We start from the raw sequence: 22,081 nt of genomic DNA on the forward strand, positions 1-22,081 counted from the left end.
AGGAGGCTTGGCTTCTTACATGGGTTTTGAGATATGAACTCTAGTCCTCATGACTGGGCAGGAAGAACTCAACTGTTGAGCCATCTCTCCACCTCAGTTCACTTTCTCATTTATGATTAATCCAGAATCCCAGCCACCTTCGTTTAAGGTGGGTCTTCCCATCTATTAGCCTAATATAGACAGTCTTTCCTAGTCAATACCAGAAGTTTGTTTCCATGGTGATCCTAATTCCCATCCAGTTGACAATCAAGGTTAATCACAGCAAAAGGTTAGTATTTTAATCTGTGTGGTTGGGAAAAGGGTTCGGATGAAAGACAAGATCTCATTCTGTGGCCAGGGATAGGTGATGATAAGGAGGGATTGGGCACAAGACTAGGGGAAGAATCATATGGCTAGTTGAAGAAGAAATAATGGGAAAAAAATCCTTGAAACCTCAACAATATGGCTACTTCCTCTGAATGGTAATTAGGTTCTTCTGATTCACATTTCAGGCCAGGTTCCATATACTTATTGTATTTTAAAAATGACTGGAAGGAGTCACACCATACGACAGGGCCCACATGGGAGGTTTATTGAGGGGAGGGGAGGAGAGGGGAGGGAAGGGGCAGAGACCGGTCTCCCCAGGACTAGGACGAGAGTGAAGGAAGAGAAAGAGAAAAAGACAGGAGCCAGCCAGGGCCTGCCTTTTATAAAGGAGTGTAGCAAAGGCACACGGGGCGCTCTTAGTGGCTGCAGCTGAGGATGTATCCTGTCAGGACCCTAAGGCCAGGCCAGTACAGATGCCTCAATGCTAACACTTATTATTCTCTTCTCCATTCTGTGCTTTTATACCTCATATGAGAAAGTTAACTCTTTAGCATCTGCCATGGTATGGCAAGCACTGTGGTGGTCACTCTGGTGGAAAAGAGCCCAACTGTCCCCCCCAAAAAAACAAACCCAGGTGTTTGGACACTAGACAACGAAAAATCACATTCTTTATTTGTGCTTGAGCAAGTGAAGTTAGTTTGTCATGGATCCAGTTAGCAAGGCATCAGCTAACAGCTGACCTCTTAGGTTTGCCCATCAGGTTTCGATTAAGCAGCTCTAGAGATGGGGAGATTTGATGCTCTTCTTAAATGCCTTAAAAGCAATAACAAACAAACAAACAGGAAATAGTGCCATTGCTGCTGAACTCGGCTAGCAGATTTTGTTATGTCTTAGGGGACAAGTTGGGTGAGCAACATTGGCTGGAGAAGGACTGGCCTGTGAACTGAGAGCCCCGTGTCTAACCACAGCCACTGGGAACTGCTCTGCACGTGCCCTCTTAGATCAGTGCTGGAAAGGTATAGAGGAAAAGCAAGGATGGGAGTTCATGGGCCCCAATCCTGAATTTGCACCAGTTGGGCGCACGCCACTTTTCCTTCCTGGGCCTCAGTTTTTCTATCTGCATAATGAGGGGGGTTGGAATTCTTGTTATTATGAAATGTCTCTGGTTGCTGCTGGTCAGGCCCGTCATCACCCAGATGACCTCTCTCCTCACTCACTCCATTATTTGCATTGCTCCAGTAAAAAGTAACCACTGTCCAATTGGGGTTGAAGGTAGTCACGTCTTTGAATATTTCTGTTAACTGTTGGTGTTGACTCATCTAAAATCCTGTGGGCAAGTTGTGATGATTTTGCCTAAAATAAGGACTCTTGGTATGTCTCAAACCTAGAATGATGATTAGTGTGATCATACATACAATTCTTTCTTTCATTCAGTGAACAGTCTCTGAGAATTGACTTTGGGTAACAGTATTGCTGGAGAGAAGACTAAAATGAGTAAGACACAGTCTTACTACCTTATATTGCTATATACACATCTATGAGAGTACGTAACAATTATACAGTGCTCACCTCACTATGAAAACTGAGCCTTGTTCCAAGTACTTCATAGATTCTGATTCATTTAAACCTTCCAAAAGCCTAGAGAGCCAGTGCCAGGGTAGCCTGCTTTCCACAGAAGGCAGTGAAGGCTCAGAAAAGGTTAATGCTTCGTCCAAAGTTAGTCATTTAGTAAGTGACAGGGTTGCTACAGTGGCCCTGTGTGCTTTCCCACTATGCTTCATTACTTCCTAATTCAAGAGAGTATGCCTTAGATGTGAGAGGCTCAAATCAAGCAATATATGGACCCAAGAAGTGGAAAATTGCCTCTTGATGCCCAGTAACAGGAGAGGATGGGCTCTGAGGTTCGACAGACCTGAGGAAATGGTTTGACCTCTGTTAGCCTTAGGTGACTCATCGATGAAGTGGAGCTGATAAAGAATCAGCCCTGCCTCACAGATGGAAGGATTAAATAACTTCACATATTTAGCGCACTCAGGATGGTGCTTAACACATAGTACTTGTATAGTAAACTTTTAGCTATTATGTTATCCTCATCTATGGGGACAGGTGGAGAGGAATAGGCTGCAACAGGATTGCATTCTGAGGCTTCAGTGGATGAACCTTCGAGTTGAAAGTTGATTTTTGAAACCAAGCTAGCTCTGGGTAGAAAAATGTAAAATTAAAGTCACCAGGGAGTCTCCTTGCTTGACAAGGTAGAGTTTGATTTTCCCTGGTCGGGGTGGGGGGTGGGGCGGGGGGGGGGCATTGGCTCTCAAAAGCTCTGTTAGAATGAACTTCGTACCTGGAAAGCATAACCTTAAGTCACTATCACACTTCGACTCCCTAGATCAGTTGGATTCATCAGATTAGCCCTCCAAAGTATCAGTGCTCTGAGGCAATGAGATAACGATCAGTTTGCTGGCTATTAAGAAGACAGATGTGGAGGAAGCAGGGCAAAGACAGAGCCCTTCCTACCTGACCAGTTCCAGGAGGCCAGAGGCCAGACTCCAAGGTGGGGATGGGGGTAGGTCAGGCAAAGGAGGAACTTAGGTTCCATGTGCACCTACTATAGAGGGAGACTTGCTAAGTACTTTATGTGCATTATCTCACTGAGCTGCCCACCTATAACTCTTTGTTCCTGCTGCTATAACAAAATGTCAGAGGCAGGGTAATTTGTGTACACTAGAAATATATTTCTCATAGTTGTAAAGGCTGGACAGTTCAAGATCAAAGCACCAACAGGTTTTAGTGTCTGGTGACAGCTTCCAAACCCTTTTTGCTTTCGATATGTCACTTCGAGGAGGCAGATCTCTGAGTTTGAGGCCAGTCTGGACTGCAGTGTGAGTTCCAGGACAACCAGGGCTATCCCAGAATAAAAAAGCAAAAGAAAAGAACATCGGATTATTTCCTTCAACCTCCTTTATAAGAGCTCCAATCCACTCATGAGGATGGAACCCTCACGAATTAATCACCTTCCAAAAGGCTCCCCTTAATACTATCATCTGGGTTTAGTTCCAGCATCTGAGTTTAAAGGGATATATACCTGGAGTGTGTAGAAGCAGCTCCGAAGCCTTAGAGGGGATAAATAAGGCACCTGGAACCACACAGCTAATGTAGGTACTGAGGGGCAGAATTTAAAATAGTTTACTAAGATCTGAGGTTTAAAAAACAATAAACTCATAGTACGTAGAGGTAGATAAGTCAATTGGACAGCTAAATAGCTGATGATGTAATGACATATGACTCTTGAACTGTATAGCATAGTGTTCGTGTAGGTACTAATGACATGCTGGTCTCACAGAGGTCAGCCATCTCATCTCTTTCCCAACAATACAGACACCGAGTTGTGCCCCTGCCCCTGCCTCAGAGTGTCCCTCCCATGGATGGAAACTAAGTCTTGTCAACGGTCCAAAGGCTACCTCTTCAGCAACGCGCTCAAACACATGCAACTTGAGGATGAAGATTACCTAGTAGGAAAGATAGGCACTAGGGAAAGGAAGAATGAATGGGTTTTATTAGGAGCCATCCAGTAGAACTTTCTGTGGGAAATGAAGGTCTTGTTCTATGTCAAGTCCAGTAGCCACTGGCCATGCATGTATGGCCAGAGCAACTGAAGTATGGCCAATATGACGAAGGAACTGAAAATTTAATTTATAGCCGGGCGGTGGTGGCGCACGCCTTTAATCCCAGCACTTGGGAGGCAGAGCCAGGCGGATCTCTGTGAGTTCGAGGCCAGCCTGGGCTACCAAGTAAGTCCCAGGAAAAAAAAAAGAAATTTTATTTAGAATGTGGTTAGCAGCTATCATATTGGAAAGCACTACCCTAACCACTCAGCAATAGCCATGTATATTCTAGTAAACATGCAATTAAATACGAAAGTTTCTATTAGGCTTTGAGGGGCACATATTTGGGTATGCTCAGTCAAGAAATGGGGCAGTAAGTTTCCTTAAAAAAAAAAAAGACTCTGTAAGGTCTTATTTCCAGTTGACACAGTGCCTTCAGGCACATGATTTCATTTATTCCTATAGCACCCCGAAGTGGGGAGGGCAGAGATTATCCTTGCCACAAGATCCAGTAAGTCTGGGTAAGGGCAGCAATGGCCTACAGCAGATATGTCTAGAGGACAATGTTTCTTCTTCTCACTGAACTAATCTTTCTGGTAGGAAAGCACAAAAGAGTGAATGAGCCACGCTGCCTGCTCACAGCTTGGGTCCCTTGGATGAAGAGAGATGCTTTCCTTCCTGGTGCCTCTCCTTAGCGTGTCCAGTTGGCTTGCAGGCCATTATCAAGAACCCTGTCTTCCCCACATCCGACTCCCTTGATTTCTTTGAATCGTTTACTCATATATTCAAAATCACATGTTCAGAAGCACCAGCTATCTCGGAGGCACTGTCCTGGTCTGGAGCTGCATTTGTAAGGAAGACAAAGGTCATTTTGTTGTGGACAGTTTTGGCGAAGGGAGACTGACAAAGTGTATGCCTTCGAATTTTGGAACATTTCAAAGATATTTTATCGTATATACCATGGATTTTCGCATCCTCTGTGGTACATAGAGACATGCATTTGGATGTACACTTGGAACAAACTGCCTGGCTCGATGCAAGGTGGAAACACCTTTTGATTCAGTCTTTTAACATGTGTTGAGTGCCACCTATGTGCAGAGAATGATATTGGGGAGTTTGGAGAGATCCAGAAGATTTGAGACCATAGGGGGTTCCCAGTCTGAGGAAAGAAGAGGTGCATTTCTTTGGGAACCCCCAGGCTGCAAAAGAAGCTAAGAGTCCAGAGTAGAAAGGCAATCGACCCCAGGGCCCTTTTATAATGGGGAATCTCAGTTGAATGTAAAAGAAATCCAGCTGAGTTTGGAAGGAGCTGGGAGGCCCCTCCCCACAATGGGACAAAACTAGGTAGGGGACAGCTCCAAGCGACAAGAACGGGAACATGACAGTACCTGCAGAATGTCTCCGAACAGTGAACCAGGAGGCAGCATCTCCACGGGACGGGTTGGGGCACAGGGACAGAAGGACGCCTTTTAGATTGGGTGGGATTTTGAGGTTTTGCTGCGCACATGAAGAGCTCACTCACGGAGCCAGTCTAGGTAGAGGGTACTTGCTGGGAGACAGCAGGAGAAATAAGGGTGGTAGGCAGTTACCCAAGTCTTATGCACAACCTAGGCAATCACCTCCAATTTAATTCAGTTGAAGACGCAGAGGAGAAAGGAGGCGGAGTCAGGGAAGATCTTGAGTAAATCCCCTACTTGAGACTACAGAGCGACAAGGGGAAAAAGAACATGATCAGGGTCAGCAATGGATTGGGGTGTAGTGGAAATCCCAAATAGGGTCCTCCTCCAAATGCCCAGGTATCCTAACAGCTGTTAAGGAAACCAGGTGAGAAAGGGTTAAGTGTGGCCCTCCATTGATCCAAATGCTTCCTGTGTTTGAAATCCTTCAGGTCCCTACAAACCCTTTGGACCCCGGCCAGGCAGGCATTGTCCGGGGACCGGTTGTGGGTTGTCCGAGCAGTCGCTCAGCCTTTGTTGTGGGGCCACCTCGGGGTTCCCTCTCGCGTCCTGGATAGGGCTGCAGCGTGCTTGCCGGGAGGGGGGCGGTGCGGGAGGCTCGCTCCCTCTCCCTCTTCCTGCTCTCCCCCCCCCCGCCCCCGGCCCTCCCGATGACCACATGACCAAGTGGGCTCGCGGCCAAACCACAAGCTACAAAATGCAGCCCCCGAAGTGAGCGGGGAAGCATTCTCTCCAGCAGCCTGGACCAACGGGTAGTTGCGAGTAGCGGAGCAAGCACAGCCGGCCACTTGGAGAGTTTTTGCCGCTGTCCCAGAGCCACCTAGGCCAGCTTCGCGGCGCTACCCCGCGGAGGCAGAGGAGGCGGCTGCAGAGCAGAGGCGGCGAGCAGGCGCGGGGCCAGCAGCGAGCGGCACTGCTGGGGAGCGCACCCTCCCGCGGTCCGGGAGCCACGCGAACTCCGTGCCCGCACGCGCCAGCCCCGGCTCGGCTCGCGCCTTTCTCAGCGTCCGGGGTGCCCGGCCTCTCCGCCCAGCTTCGGCTCTTCAGGGCCGCTGCAGACCGAGTTGCAGCATGAATCTGGGACTCTGCGTGCAGGCGCTGCTGCTGCTCTGGCTCTCCTTGACTGCTGTGTGTGGAGGTGAGTGAGTGCCCTCCCGCTAGCCTGGGCTTCCTCCGGGGCTCTCTGGAGCTGCAGCCTGTGCTCTCCTCTCTTTCTGCCCCACTCGCGCTCTTCCCGCCTCCCTGAAAGCCCGGCGCGAGTCTTGCAGGCGCAGCCACGCGCCAGCCACACTGGGAGGCCAATTGACAGGGCATCCAGGGCCAGGGGGCGACATGCTATGTTGGTACTGCTTCATCATCGGACCGTGCGGGGTTCGCTATTATCTTGTACATCACCACTTGGCCCCTCCTGAATGCCCTTCGCCGTTTAAGGCTCTCAGGGCTACAGACCCAGTGTCCTGCACCCCGCACCCCACGTGGTGCCGGGGAGGAGGATGGGGGCATGTCCAGCTCACCTCGTGGATTAGCGGAGGCGACTGACCTGAGCCGGTAGCCAGCGCTCCACGTTGAAGGGCTCTGGGTCTTGTAGTTTAGGGGCTGCTGGCAAGTTCAGGGGCTCAAGCGGCTGGGGATGATGTGCCAACATGTAGACGTGACACTTGTTGCATAGTCAGGAGCACGCTGCGGGGGCGGGGGCGACCGCAGTGGCTAGTGGATCCCAGCTGTTGCTCCTTCCAGCCTTTGTGTAAGCAGAGGCAGCCTACTTAGGCAGATCTGGACTAGACAGGGTCAGGCTGGTCTCCTCCTGTACTCCCAAGGTCCTGAATGATCTTGTTCCCTGCTCCATTGTGGGACACCTGGCCCACAGCCTCCATCTCTCCAGAGACTTGCTTCTTCATTCTGGCTTCATCCTCCACTCTTGCCCCAGGTATAACTTTGGTCCCCTGGTCCCCCCCACCCCCCCTGCAGATAACAAACCAACAAACACGGGCACTCCATGCAACTCAGGGAAGGGGGACTTCCTTCACTTCCACATGGACCAGCCTTCCACCTGGAAATTCTTGGCACTGGAACTTGCTTGCCTACTTCGGGTCTTCAGTGTCCCGGGAGCCCCTGCCCAGGCTGCCTGTCCTCTGTGCGTCAGAGCTTCCTGAAGCTGCCAGCTCCCACCTTCAGCTGCCCCAGTCCTGTGATCTGGCTGTCACTGCAGCCTGCCTGGCACAGCAAAAAGGGAAGGTCAGGACCAGGTGGACAGTTGCCAGTGCCAGGGCTGGAGTCACAGGGGAGAGAGAGAGACAGAGAGAGAGAGAGAGAGAGAGAGAGAGAGAGAGAGAGAGAGAGAGAGAGAGAGAGAGAGAGAGAGAGAGAGAAAGCGCAGGACAGTGGGCTTCCTAGAGGAAGAGCCCAGGAACTTACTTAGTTTGAACCCCTCCAGAACAGGATGGCCCGCTGCCCGGGAGCCTCTGGGGTCCTGGCCAACTCTGCCTGCCTCTCTTTGTAGCCACCTCCTTTCTGTGTTCTTGTTCTTGGCATTGCCCTGCGCTCAGTACATTGTCAGGCTTCTCAGGAAAGCACACTGGCCTGATTGAGGCCTCCAGCCTCTAGGTAGCTGTCCAGTGGTCTCCCGAAAGAGCCGAGCACTGGGACAGCCACCTCCTTGGGAAGAAGGGTGCCGACTTTCTCCCCAGCAACTCCTGCCGGTCAGGCAATGGCAGGAAGGTATGAATAAAGATACCACAGCAGCCTGGCCCTCCATCCTGGAGCTTACACTGTCAACACGGTTGGCAAGACAACCACACCTTCATAGTTTGACTTCAGGCAAATAGTCTGAGTGGTGCCTTTAGAGAACATGATTGGGTACAGAAAGGGTGCCCCAGAGGAGGCTGGACCACCTGGAGCTGCATACTTGCCCAGAGGGTGAGAGGAGGGTATAAGGGAGCCTTAGGTTAGTAGATACTCAGTGAGCCCTTCAGGGTCTAGCTGTTGAGGTATTACTAGTAAAGGGGTGACCTGATTTCAAGGAAGTTAAGCAGGCTGCCGGAACACCTTGGGTTTCTGGTCCAGACCCTGAAACTTCTCGCTTTGTCTCTTCCTTTTACATTATGTCTTTTGCACACCCTAATGTGAGTTTAAGCATCACCCTTACATTTTATTTAAGACTAGCATTGGTGACTTCTAGAACTCCCACTATTTTCCCACCTCTTGATCCCTCCCCGAGCCAAGGAGGGCACTTTCGTGGAGGTAGCCAGCAGCTAGAGCTTCAGGTATGCGCACTCTACTTCTCCTGTGTCCTGGTCTAGAAAGTGGAGCCCTAGAATAACCTTGTCCTTAGCACAGACTTGCACGAACTCTCCACAGCTAGAATCCCCAAAGTTTCAGGCTCAAAAACCATGCTTCCTCTTCTCTTCCGCTTTCTGTTCTGACTTGGAATGTTCACCTGCCTTCTCCCCTCCTCCAACTACACAGACTCCTCACCGCCTCCTGACCTGGGATACACTTTGCTCTTCTGAGTCTGAGAGTTTCTGAGTCCTGGCCAAGTGTCCCTTGGTCTCTGAGCACCGCTTTCTCTCTTTCTCCTCCCCCTTGGCAGCTTCTACTTCAGCATGCAGTGTAAGGACAGCTTACTGTACCCCTCCCACTGTGGAGGACATCACCGCCGCTCCATCTCCAGTTCTAAACTCTAGGCATTCTTGTAACCTGAACCAGACCTGTCAGCAGTAAAGTCCTAAGGCTAGTCAACTGAAGGACAGGCTTCCCAGAGCCTGGTCCAGACAAGCAAAGGTGGCACTGGAAGACAGCCTAGTCTCGGAGAAGGTGGATATACAGTCAAAGAAGAGTGTCTCATATCTCAGAGACACAAGCATTACTACAGAGCAGTGGACAGACCATTACTGGTGGAATCTCTACCAGAGCCTAGGCTTTTAAAGCAGTCACTATGCAGACGAGACCCCGAACCAGAAGATAGCTGCTCCATTCTTGCTGAGGTCGGCATGTTCCTGAAAAGTTTCACAGACTCCTTTTTTTGTGTCTCAGCAGGGTTGCAGTTCAGGTTGCATGAAAATCGAATCCTGTTCTTCCCCTGGCTGCAATTCTCGGCTTGGAAATGCTGTTGCCTCACTCCTATGAACAAGGGCTCCAATCCTCTTGGCTTGAGATTCTCTGGGAAATAGCTCCTGCTTCCTTTTAAGCAGAAAATGAGTTGGAAGGGCATATTGAAGTGTATTGGGGTGTTCCCCATCTCTAAAGGGGAATGCCTTTTGTACAGCCAGGACCTCTGCAGTGATGGGAATCAACGGCCTCTAATTTGTTCTTTCAGACAGGACAAAGCCAGGGTTTCAGGTATCAGCTTATCTGACTAGACTCTGCAGCAAAAGTAGGAAATGAGTGGGTGATGGGATCAGAGTGCAGGAGGAGCCCACAGACTTCCTGCGATGGGGAGGACAATGAGCTCCAACCCAATAGGATGGAAGAGGCCAAGTGGCTTCTGGGGTGGCCACTTTCCCAGGCCTGGCTGAGCTCAGGGTGGATCTTCTCTGCAGGCCTAGAGTCTAGACATCTTCCTGGCCTGAGTCCGCGCCACTGTCAGCATGCTGTTCATCCTGGCTCTTGATTTCCCTTCCTATAGGGCCCTTCCCCCAGTCTTCTCTGACTGTCATAGGCACTTCCAGTCTGAGGCTATGAAGACATGGTGGGATGTGTGTGTGTGTGTGTGTGTGTGTGTGTGTGTGTGTGTGTGTGTGATACTTTCTCCTTCCTGGAACTATCCATACCTATTTAACCCAGGCTTGCTATTCCTCTAGGGTACAATGGCCTGGACCGTTGTTCCATATCCAGTAGTTGAAGGCATGGGCATGAGAACCAAGGTCTCACTTATTTAATGCCCCTAGGGTCCTTCTTCTATATATGGCCATGTGCTGGACACAGTCCTTCAAAAGTGTCTGTGGTTCTGACTTCTCATCAGCATCACATAAGAATCACCCTCAAGGCTCAGGGTAAGCTTTGATGAGATCCTAAAACTTAGGACATCAGCTAGATCAACTGAAGGGGACCTAATAATGGTGGCCCCGAGCCCCTTCACAGATGGTAGCAGGAGGGCAGCTCTAAATTAGTCCAGTCCCTAACCCTTCTCATCATCATCATTCTTCTGTCTCCAGTGCACTAATATTATTTTTTAATCTCAGATCTCATGAATCATAGGTTTAGAGGCTCAGCTGACACATTGACACCCTTTAATCCTGAGCCCCGAAGTGTGGCAAATCAACCCTTGTAAACTCCTGGGTCCTAATGGGCCTCATGGTTTTTCTTGGACAAAAATGGAAGGGTGTTGTAGGGATAGAGGGTGTATGTGTGTGTGTGTGTGTGTGTGTGTGTGTGTGTGTGTGTGTGCGGCAGGCATGTTGCAGGGAGGTGTAGTGTGCTTGTCTGGCTCTGAGTGGAGAGAAAGAACAGCAGGCCTACAGTCTACTCAAAGAGGGCCAAAAGGACACACTTCACCCACTTTTGGCCCAAGAGGATGGTAAATGCCTGGAAATTGTATGCAAGCTGAGAAAAACTTAGAAGATCCAAGGGGCCCAGGAAGAGTATGGGGATGTTGGAGGCAGGGAGAATTGTGGAAATTAGGGGTAGCCAGCTGGATGCTATGTGGAAACTGAGCCAGTGGTGGGAATTCCTTGGTGGATGGCAATGAGACTCAAGGAACAGGGATATAGCTGAAGGCAAATCTGATGGTGTAGGGAACAGAGGCTAGGGAACAGAGGCTGGTATTCATTATCATTGGCCTCAGGCACTGTTGTGTTTCTGAAGGCCACTCCCATACTGGGCATTGCATAAGCATCCTACTCATCTGCTCTTGCCCAGAGCCATCTCATTCCTGCACACTGTCTGCTTCTAGTGTCCAATGGTGTCTCTGGGTACTAGCTCAGCTTTCCTGGCTGGACTTCTGGCGCTGTGAGAGCTGGCAAATGTGCCTTCTCCCTCATCTTTCCCAAGAACATCCTGCACAACTTGGATTCCATTAGGGCTCAGTGGCATCAGATGACTTCTGCACTAAGCCAGATGTAGGCAGATGGAGTCAGGAGCCTGGAAGGGTATAAGGGAAGCCAGGTGGAAAGAATTTGTATCACATTTTGAATAGCAGGTGTGATCTAGAATGGTAGATTGATGGGGTGGTGCCAACCCCAACAGCCTACCCCACTCCTGGTACATATGCATTCATTCACTTGTGCCATATTATTAGCCTCTAAATGTGGTCACAGGCTGAACAGACCCCACTGCAAAGCAGGCTGAGTCAACTATGTCCCAGCCACATCCACAAGGAAGTCTCAGGAGCAAGGATCCCTAACTGCTGCTGAGGCGTCCAAGAAGGACAGATGAGATCTTTAGCACACAGAAGTGGGTCACCCTGCCTGTCCAAGGATGTAAGCAAAGGGAGTCATGGATTTGGTATTGCTTTAAAATATTGCAGCCAAGAAAAAAAAAAAAAAGGAATATGATTCCATTCAATAACTGTGACATCTTGGCATGGGTCCATGAAGGAGCATCGTTGTGATGTTGTATGTCTGAAATGTTTGAAGTACACCAGCTTCATGGGTGCCGTAGGGATCATTGCCTCTGTACCCCAGCCAAGGATAGGCTTGATGCTGCAGAGTGCACCCCTAATCATGACATTTCCAAAGGAAGAGCTTGTTTGTGCCTGTCAGATACATGACATAACTATCCAAAGAATATAAAATCAGTGACCTCAATGGCAAAACGAGAGGCTCTCTCTGCTTGCAGTGTACAAATGGCACATCTTTTCATCAGGGTCAAAAGAAAATTATGAAGGGCGCCACCTAGTGGAGAATTTGCACTATTCCGTGGACTGTGGCCTCCTTTGCTGTCTCCATCATCCATCTTCCTGGCTAACCGATTCTCTCCTCTTCACAGTGCCACTGATGCTGCCTCCAGATGGGAAAGGGCTAGAAGAAGGCAACGTGCGCTACCTGGTGCAGCCCAGAGCTTCGAGGACTGGACCAGGGCCCTGGCAGGGAGGCAGGAGGAAATTCCGCAGACAGCGCCCACGTCTCTCCCACAAGGGCCCCATGCCTTTCTGAATCAGGTATTAGATCCCCTTGTCAGTTGGTAGCACTAAAGGATATGGACAGCCTGCTATTGAAGGGCAGACACAGCAGGGGCTTAGAGCTTCCCGGGAGCTAGTAAAGTGATTATCGAACTCCTCTATTTTATAGAAGAGGAGATTGTGGCCCAGAGAAGGGCTTAGCACTTGAGGCCAATCTCCTGACTCCCTCCCAAGAGCTGAGTTTTGTTTTCCTCCACCCTCCTGCCCGGGATTAGACAGGCTGGTGCCGCTGAGAAGTTCTGGAAGTCTTAGCAGGCTTTGGCTGGAGAGGTGTGCGGAGGGCATGCCTACAGACATCCAGTGTGCACACTTCCCAGGGCCAGGGGTGAACGGGAAGACAGCAGAGAGCCTTGGGACTGTCAGGCAGGGGGCAGGAGAGCTTGGGTGCTAGTGTCCAGAGCTGCGAAAAGCAGAGAAGACTGAAAGGTGGCCGGAGAGAGCAGGGACCCTGAGGCCTGGCTGGCTTCCCCTCCCACTGCAGCCGGAACTAAGGGGGATCATCTCCGTGTCTTGGCGTTGAGTAGGCGTTGAGTGGGTATGACTTCTAGTTCCCCTCTTTTCCTAGGGGGTTCCCTTGACCTAGTATATGTCTGTGACTTCCTTCTGGTCATTTTGTCTCCTTAGGATTGAAGGGTTCTGCAAGTGCTCGTCCGGTGCCATTCTCTCTACTCCACAGATTCGTTCTCTTCTCTGGAACTTTCACGTCTTGCACCTGTCCTAGCTGCCGATGGTCCCGGCTCTTCTCACCCACCAAGTTCCTCTAGTGGCATGGTCCCGCCCCTCATTTGGACGACTCCGTTTCTCTCACAAGGATCCATTTGGCCCATCTTCCTGGCCACTCCTTGGACTGCCGTTGGAGACCCTGCTTGTCCTCAGCCTGCTCCATGTTCTAGTCCCTATCCATTGGCCTTAGCCTTCACCTGGCCCTTCCCTCTTCACACTATCTTGGGAACTGGACAGGAACACTCCCTTCTTCAAGGGATTCCTTCATTCCTTCCAAACACATTCACACTTTCTTGTCAATTAGACTTCTCACGTAAAACGGAGTACAGAGATGTGCAACAAGAGACTTTGGTTGAGAGGGATTGGGTGTTGGGATCCAGAGAAGGCGCCTTGGGGACACTGAAATGTGGCGTGGTGAAGGGCTGAGGAGAATAGCTGCCACGGCCTCTTTCTCAGCTCTCCCTGGCCCTGTCAAGGAAGAGGCAAAGGAGAGGGACCCGTGAAGAATTTTGTCACTGTGTCTTCCCCCGTCCTCATCCTCTGCTCTGAAGCTAGTTCAGTCTCCAAGTCCCAAGGGGAGAGTGCTGAGCCTGACATGGTTCTCTTCTCTCCTGGGAGTAAAAGCTAACTAAGCAGGAGAGTTGTTTTTTGCCAAAAAATAAAAAATAAAAATCACAGAAAGTCAGAGTCCAAAGGACCCTTGAAGATCACTTGCTTCCTTATGCAAAAGCTTGCACAAACAGAGGGCCTGGAGAGGGGAGTGGTCTGCTCGGAGCCACTGCAGAGTCTCAGTGGGGACCAGGTCTCCCCGACTCCCACTTTAGGATATCCTTTTTCCTCTCGATGATGTCCTTTCAAAGCAAATGAAGTGCCTTTTGTTGGGTTTAGTGCAGAGGGTGGCTGGGAAGGACGGGAGGGAGAGGTAAGCCAGCTGTGAACTGCCCAGTGGGAGCATGGATCTGCCCCTCCCAGCCCCGCCTGGAAGATACCCTAAGTGGTGACATGTATGCCACACAGGCCAGGTCCCAGGCACAAGCCCGGGCTCAAGCTACTTTAATTGGGGTTCTCAGGCACTGAATCTATCATTGAGCCCCTGACCCTGGTTGTCATGATCTCCTCCTCTGTAGACTGGACCCTTGTTCTTGTGGATTTGGGGGACGTGTCAGAGGATGGAGAAGGGGTAAGAAAGGAAGGAGAGAATGAAGAAAGGAGGAGAGATGGGAGGATGTGTACGTGGGGTCTATTACCCCACTAAGAGGCCCCATATGTTTTTTTCCCCCCGAGACAGGGTTTCTCTGCGTAGCTTTGCGCCTTTCCTGGATCTCGCTTTGTAGACCAGGCTGGCCTCAAACTCACAAAGATCCGCCTGCCTCTACCTCCCGAGTGCTGGGATTAAAGGCGTGCGCCACCACTGCCCAGCCGGGGCCCCATATCTTGCCAGGAGTCTTGCAGCCCTTCCTTGAAGGGAGACCCTCATCTTTTGCCTGAGCAGATGTTCTTCTCAGAGTCCTCCCAGGAGGGAGAAAAGACAAGACAGAAGCTTGATATTCACTTACATATGTGTAGGGCAGGGGGAGTCAGGACCCTCAAGCCCCATAGTAACCCCAAGATTGCCTATCCACCCCTCCCCAAAGCCTTTCCTTCCCATCTGCTGCTGCTAATGCTGTTGTTGCTGCTGCTGCTACTGCTGCGCTTCAAAGCCCACCCTGGGGAGCTGGGCCAGGCATATCGTCCTCACCCCTTGGGCTTGAAGTGAGGGCTGGCTGGTGCCTCTTCTACTGCTGGTACCCCTACCAGGGACCGGGCCTCCTTCCTCTTTGTGATTTCTGCGTCTCCTGCCTTATCAGCCTGCCATGCCCAGCCCCACAGGGAACGGGGGAGAGAAGAGGACAGCAGCTGAGAAAGAGAGGAGATAGCAAGAGAAGAGAGGAGTGAATGGGCCTGGTGGGCTGTCTTATTTAAAGTGGTTGTGTATGATTCTTATACTAATTTATATAAAGATATGAAGGCCTTTTGAGTTAAAAACAAACAAATTGTCCCTTAACTGTGATTGCCATGCTTGTCAAGATTGTTCTGTGTAAATATGTCTTTATAATAAAGAGTTCAAAGCTGACAATTTGCCCTTACTCTTTGAGGTCATATTCAGGAGGGGCATTCCTTTCCCCCAAGGGCCGTCCTTGTCCCCGTGCCCACAGATTGCACGCGTAGGGAGGTAAGTGCTTGCATCCCAAATTGGTTCTAGGTCAACTGGCCTCAACCCGGTTTGCCACAAGCTCACAAAAGGACTCTCTATGTTTAAGGGCCAGTTCACATAAATGCGAGCCCTTTTAAGTCCTTTGGCGGCTCTTCGAATGTCCCCATTTTTCTGGCAGTGTCGTTTAAAAGTTTTGCTTTTGTTTTTCAGAAGTGATTCATTTAAGGACATGCTGATCAAAGGTGGGATTTGTACTAAACGTTTTGTATCCCTGGTGGGTGTCTACTGTTTTATCTGCTTTGGAATACTTTCAGGAGTTTTTAGCCAGGTTGCCTTTCTTGAAAAATGTTGTTTTCAGTCATAAATACATTTGGTAATGACTTTGTATGTATCACTTTATGTTTCACAAAGTGGAGTTGCTTGATGAATGAGATAGCCTGAAAAATAAAATGCAAGGAGTTCAATACAAGTCGGCCCCATCTGTCTTACTTTTTCATGCTTGTTGTCAAAATGTCAATAGCTTGCAGAATAGACAGGAACATTGGGTACATGCTAATTTGGTTAATAAACCCATTAGGTGCGCACAAGCATACACAATGCAGAGAAAAACACAATGAGGAGACAGAAATTGTCAGAACAGATACGTTTGATAAATCTTGTGAGAAATTCTGTAGACTTGACAAGTATTTAGTGCCAAAAAGATTTAATTTTAAAGAAAATGCCATCAGACAAACTTGCTAAAGAGCAATGAAACTGCTCAATAGGCAATATCCCAGAAAAAGTCACCTACAAGCATGCTTAAGTATCTCATCATTAACAGAATGCTGCACATTGTGCCATGGTGATTTAAAGATACGGCATTTTGTTGGAATTGCCTGTTAGGAAAACGTGTAGTTTTGAAATCACTGGTTTGCCGTTTAAGTGAACTGGTTGTCAGAGGAACTTAGCACATTTAGGCAGAGCTTGGATTTGGGGTGGGCTTTACAGGGATTGGTGACTGGTTTGTCATGTCCCTAATCCTCGCCCCCCACCCCCCAGCTCTCATTTCACATGGAATCAAAGGCAAAGGGGTGGTGCTGGGCCACAACTATTCTGACCTGCAAATATTCAGGCTTTTAGTAGGCTAACAGAACTCTTTAGAAAAATACTCATTTTGTCATTATGACATCTTGGACAAAAAGACGTCACTCCCGTCTTACAGGTGAGAAAACCCTCCAAGAGAGGCGAAGCACTTGGCCTAAAGTTTCATAATTTGCGATTATAGAGTCCACATCATGAATTCCAGAATGCAAACTCTCTAGAGTAGGTCTCCTAATCATGAGAAACATGGTGTTTGGTTCACTAAGTGAAACTGAACTTTGGAGTAGGAGACAGCATGGCCTGGTGGGATCGGAGAGTGAAGAGAGGCTGAGTGATGATTGAAACCAGCCCAGGAAGACCCAACAGCGTCTGGGAAGAGGATCATGAGCAGGGAAAGTAGGGGATAAGAAAGGAACAGGCGCCACCAGGTTGCACAGGGCAAGTGTAGTGAACTGGGTACCAGTGAGTGGGTGTGGGCTTGACTTCTTTGGGACAGAGGACAGGGGAAGGAAAACCGATGTTCCTGTGTAAAGATGACTTGAGACCTAACTAGAGCAGGACCATATAGATTATATCCATTGGAGCTATCTTGACTTGAACAAATACAATAGAATCAGAGCAGTGTTGATTGTCAAAATGCTGAGCTTTCCAGGGATATCCAATCCAGGGCCTTAGGGACACACTTGGCCCAGGATCGCTATCAATGTGGCCCAGCATAAAATCATAAGTATACTTAAAACATTGAGCTTTCTTTGTAACCTGATTATGTGGCTCTTTCTCTTTTTCGTTTATTTATTTGTGGATGTGTGTGCATGTATGTGGGCTTGCTTCTGGCAGTGTGCACATGGAGGGTCAGGTTTGTGCAGTTCTTGAGTGTGAGAGTTGGAGATATCAAGGTCACCCAAAACAAATGCACGCATACTCTTCCAACCTACAAGTCGATGTTAGATACCTGTGCTAGATGAATCAATGGCAATTCACCTGATTATTTCTGGACAAGAGGCCCCAGACTGAGGAGCTGAGGGGGCTGGGCAAAAAACCTGGAAAACATCACAACTTCCAAATCCATCTAGAAACAAGGAAGCCTTTGAAATGACAGAGATTGGGGAAAAAGATTTGGGACATGCATGGCTTTTTAGATGCAGGTATTTGCGTCAAGTGAGCCATGGCTTCTATGAAGCCGTTCTCTTCATACTCTCTGAGTGACTTGGGACCCCTAATTGGGGCTGGGCTCCTCTTCTACAACCAGAGAGCCCATAGGGCCTGGCCTAAGTGGCCATTCCAGGGTGTTTATAGAATTCTGTTTCTAAGATCTAAAGACTATTCAGCTGAATTTCTCAATCCAAGGTTTCTCTCTGCCCAGATTGAACCGGTGCCAGCTATCCACCAAAGAAAATGGTGGAGAAGGCTTAGTCAATACCTTCCTGTCCTGGCCAGCAAAGGCCATTCACTCTGCCAACAGTTCTCTGGAACACCCAAAAGGAAGGCCTTGCGAGGTCTCCTTTGAAAACCTACTTTTCCCTTACTAGTGGCCAGTGTTTGGAGAGGTAGCGTGGCAAGGAACTCCCATGCTGCCGCTTTGGACTACAGCCGAAAGGTCAGAGGTACACGGAGACACTTCCTTGAATGTCTCACCTCAGGGGTCAGATACTTCTTCTGTACAGTGTTTTCAAATCTGTCCCACCTATTAATTACGTCTGCCTTGTCCTACAGAAGCAGCCATAGACAGCACATAAATCAGTGGGTGTGGCTCTCTTCCAACTAAGCTTTATTTACAAAAACACGTGGCAGGCCATAGTTTGGCCAAGCCCGCTCTAAGGAAGCATCAGCCAGTTTCTTCAACTCACCACTCAGACAGTGCCTGGGGCAAGGCGGGAAGACTAACTTTCCGTGGCCAAGTTTACAGTTGAGGGAATGTCATCAACTGCCTGTGATATGACCACTGAGCCAGGGTGTGATCATAGTCTCCCAAAGTGCTTTCAGTGGAAGGAGAGGTCTGACTTTAAGATCATGGGTCAAATCCTGGTACATTTACCCATCTGTGTGACCTTGAAAGCAAGGTCATGGCCAGGGTGAGCCCTCTTTTCCTTCTTGCCCTGGCTGCTGCTGCTTACTTTCCAGTGCTGTGATTAGGACTGCACAGTACCTCACAGGTGCAGGGTTCCACATAGACCTTCACTCCCAGGCCTGGCTCGCTCCCTAAATGGATCAGCCTCACACGAGCCCTGAGAGGTGAATAGGGAAGACATTACCTCCACTTTATACAGGGAGAAAAAAAAAAACGGGTTGAGGAGGTAAAAATCACTCAAGTGCATGGAGTAGCTCTACTTGGCAAGCCAAGCTTTAAACCCAGGGCTAGCCTCAGCATGGGTTCACTGTCCTGCTCCCCAAAGGTCTGCATGCCATGCCAAGTGTGCCTCGGTCACTGGAAACTTCAGCTCTCCTAGACAACACACAAGGCCTTCTCCAGGGACAGATTAGGCCCACGGCATTCTCCCCTGTGCCAGCTTTAGCTTGGACTGCAGCACAGAAGGCCTATCCAAAGATGCCAAGTACTCAATCTGGTGACCCTGAGATGCAATGGTGGAGCTAGACACCTGTTCCAGGAGACTGACTTAGTATTTAGGGATCCTTTCTCTAAGGATCGGGGGCCTGTAAACCTGGGTTCCAGTCCTGAATCTGCTTCTGCGTTGGTTTTCCAGGCAGCTTGGCCATGCCTTTCCTTGGCTGCTTTAGGACTCCCGCCCCCCCCCCGCCCCCCCCCCCCCGCCCCCCACACCAACTAGGCTTTGAAACACCTGTGAATGAATAATGCTTCTAGCTGGGATCCTAGCAAATAGTGAAGGTGCTTCAGGTGCTTTGGCTGTCGGGTGGCGGCAGTTCCGGTCTGGGAGAGGAAATGGACATAGGGTGGGACATAAATTTCAGACTGAGAGGAAGGCCGTTGCTGGGTTATGTGTGTCTACACCACTTCCCTTTACTCCAGGGAGGCTGGTACTCCCTTGTGTTTCTCCCATTGTGCAAACAAAATGCTTTCCTATTTTCTTCAGTTGAAGAATTGGTAGGCCATAGTCGAGGGAGCCCAGTAGCATGAAACTCCCAAGTTCAGAGCTCTAGATCCTTCCCCAGCTTGGCCAGCAGCTGACCATGTGATTCCAGCCAGGTCACTTCATCTTTTGGGATTCCCGTTTCCCCTCATCTATCTGCGTAGGAAAATCTACCAGTGGCCTCCCTATCTCAGCTATAAAGAATCCCAAGGTCAGAGCTGTCGAGCCTGGGAGGCCATTCTGCGAGTCAAAGCCCTTCAGTTTTACAGATGGCAAAATGAGACTCAGACCAGGAGAGTGCCACTTAAAGGAGGGCGTCACTAGGGAACACTAGAGTGCTTCTCAGGTGCCGTGCATGGAGCGTCCCCTGCTCTGCCTTGGTCTCCATCACAATCTTATTCTGTAGCTGAGGAGAGAGAGGCGCCGAAGAGCTAAATCACCCACTAGTGGAAGGGTCTTGCATGGCATATTCAGGTGATCTCAGAGAACTAAACTTGTTTTGCTTTAAAGGAAGGCAATGGCGCTGGAGACTGGATCCATCACTTTGTCTTTCTGAGTCTCAATTTTATCCTTTCTGAAACAAAAATCATAGTCCTTTGCAGGCTTATAGTAACTGAAGTTTCTGAAGTTAAAATGTTTGGTATCGTGCTATTGTTGTAGAATGTCACCTTAACAAGCCAAAGATGCGGTACATTTGTTTCTGCTGCAGAACATTACTTTAACTGTGTAAAGGTGTGTTACGTTTGTTTATGCTGCATTTGTTTAATTGTGTAAAGATGTGTTGTATTTGTTTCACCTTGCCTGCCTAAGGCACCCGATTGGTCTACTAAAGAGCTGAATGGCCAACAGCTAGGCACACAAAGGACAAGCCGGGCTAGTGTGCAGAGAGAATAAAAAGGAGGAGAGCTCTAGGCTGAAAGAGGAAGAACAAGGAGGAGAAAGAGGGATATGCCTGGGGCAAGAAGCCAGGCAGCCGGCAGCCACTGGACATAAGAGAAGCAGCGAAAGTAAGAAAGGCGAAAAGCCCTGAGGCAGAAGGTAGATAAGAGAAACAGGTTTTACGTTAAAAGAGCTAGCCAGAAACACGTCTAAGCTAGGCCGAGCGTTCAAAGCTAGTAAGTCGCTGTGTCATGATTTGGGAGCTGATTGTGGCCTGAAAGAAAAAAGCCTGGCACAGTGCCATGAGCCAGTATCTGCGCACACACACATGTATGTGTGTAAAACATTGCCTCCTTCAGCAGGTGCTTATGACCCCCCCTCCCCGCTTTGCACGTGGAAGTGTTTTATAAGGTGTAGAAAGCTATAGAAATTCATTTCTGAGGCTGTGAATATAGCTCAGGATTTGAGTATGTGCTTAGCGTGCATTAAGTCCAGCTTTCCACCACCACCCCCAGAAAAAAGAAATCTTAACATTTGCCAAATGTGTATAGAGTGCCTATTATGCACCACATTCCGTCTAAGTTGGAGAGAGAAAGGGACAGATGTCATTCAAAATCACAGTAGATGTTTAACCATGGGGCCCTGGAAGAAAGGTCAAAGCTTCTAAGGCAGTTTCTCTGGGGACTGTACAGCTTTCAGAAGGCTTCCTACAGGAGACTTGGGAGATGAGACCTCAGGAATGAGTCTGGAACAAGAAGGAGGGAGGTCCTTGTAGAAGGAGCCCGGGGCTCCTATTGAAACACTGATGTACGACGGGATAGATATGATTTCTTCTTAAAGCCACTTTACAGGTAAGGAAGAGAGGTTGTGACTTGCCCAATAAGAGATTCCATTGGCCCCCAACATGTTGGACTGATTCCCCTCCCTGCCGTAGACTGGGAAGGCAGGGTACCTGATGAATAGCTAAGGCATTGTCTCTGGTAATTTCCTCAGACGCTCTTATCAATTTTACCAATTGCTTAGGAAGGGCAATGCCCCTTCCCTTTACAGGACGGGGTTGTTGAGTGCACCTGGGCCAACTTTCAGGCTGGCAGGATACTTTGAAAGCTTCTAAATTCTGCCGTCCTAAACAGTGGCTCAGCGGGGCTATCTCCCGTAGGCTTGCTCAGTTTTAGGGTGAAATCTGGTGTGACGTGAGAGGCTTCCCCCTGCTGGCGCAGTGTTGAAACTGCAGCGACTTTTTCTCCTCCATTGAGCTCCCCACCTGCCAGTGAACTCTTCAATGGCTACTATGCTGTTTGCTTCCGATCTGTCTACTACGCCTACGCCAGCCTCTGACTGTACGAGCTGTGTTTGAGCAGCGTATGTGTTTGAAACACGGAGAGAGGTTGACATCTAAGGGTGCCGGGCATGAATCCTGTGGTGCGAAAGAGCAGCAGCCCTGCCTCTTCCGTGGTGTCTTTTCAGGACTGTCCTGCACTGGTTTCTGGCTCTCAATGCTTCCTTCAGTGAACTCCATGTTACCGCTGGTCTTTTCCGTATCAGGGAGTGACTGAGGGAAGCTGCATAGCTTTTTCAGGCAATAGCAGATATTACTGCATGTATTTTTGGGAAACCTCTCAAGGAGTGTGTCTAGCCTCTAAGGCCCGTACCCTGGGATCACCTTTGTCCCTGTC

At 49.3% G+C, this 22,081-nt stretch overlaps 1 protein-coding gene across 1 annotated transcript; it reads left to right on the forward strand.

Annotated features, from left to right (window-relative positions):
- The first annotated feature begins 6,123 nt into the window (after positions 1-6,123).
- Positions 6,124-15,868, forward strand: Apln (apelin). Its single transcript, XM_006994981.3, has 3 exons — positions 6,124-6,503; positions 12,290-12,461; positions 13,107-15,868. Exons 1-2 carry the CDS (start codon positions 6,437-6,439, stop codon positions 12,454-12,456), a joined length of 234 nt encoding a protein of 77 aa, XP_006995043.1. The 5' UTR covers positions 6,124-6,436; the 3' UTR covers positions 12,457-12,461; positions 13,107-15,868.
- The last annotated feature ends 6,213 nt before the right edge of the window (positions 15,869-22,081 follow it).

Source organism: Peromyscus maniculatus, chromosome X, assembly GCF_049852395.1.
Source record: "Peromyscus maniculatus bairdii isolate BWxNUB_F1_BW_parent chromosome X, HU_Pman_BW_mat_3.1, whole genome shotgun sequence".
Lineage (NCBI taxonomy): Eukaryota > Metazoa > Chordata > Mammalia > Rodentia > Cricetidae > Peromyscus > Peromyscus maniculatus.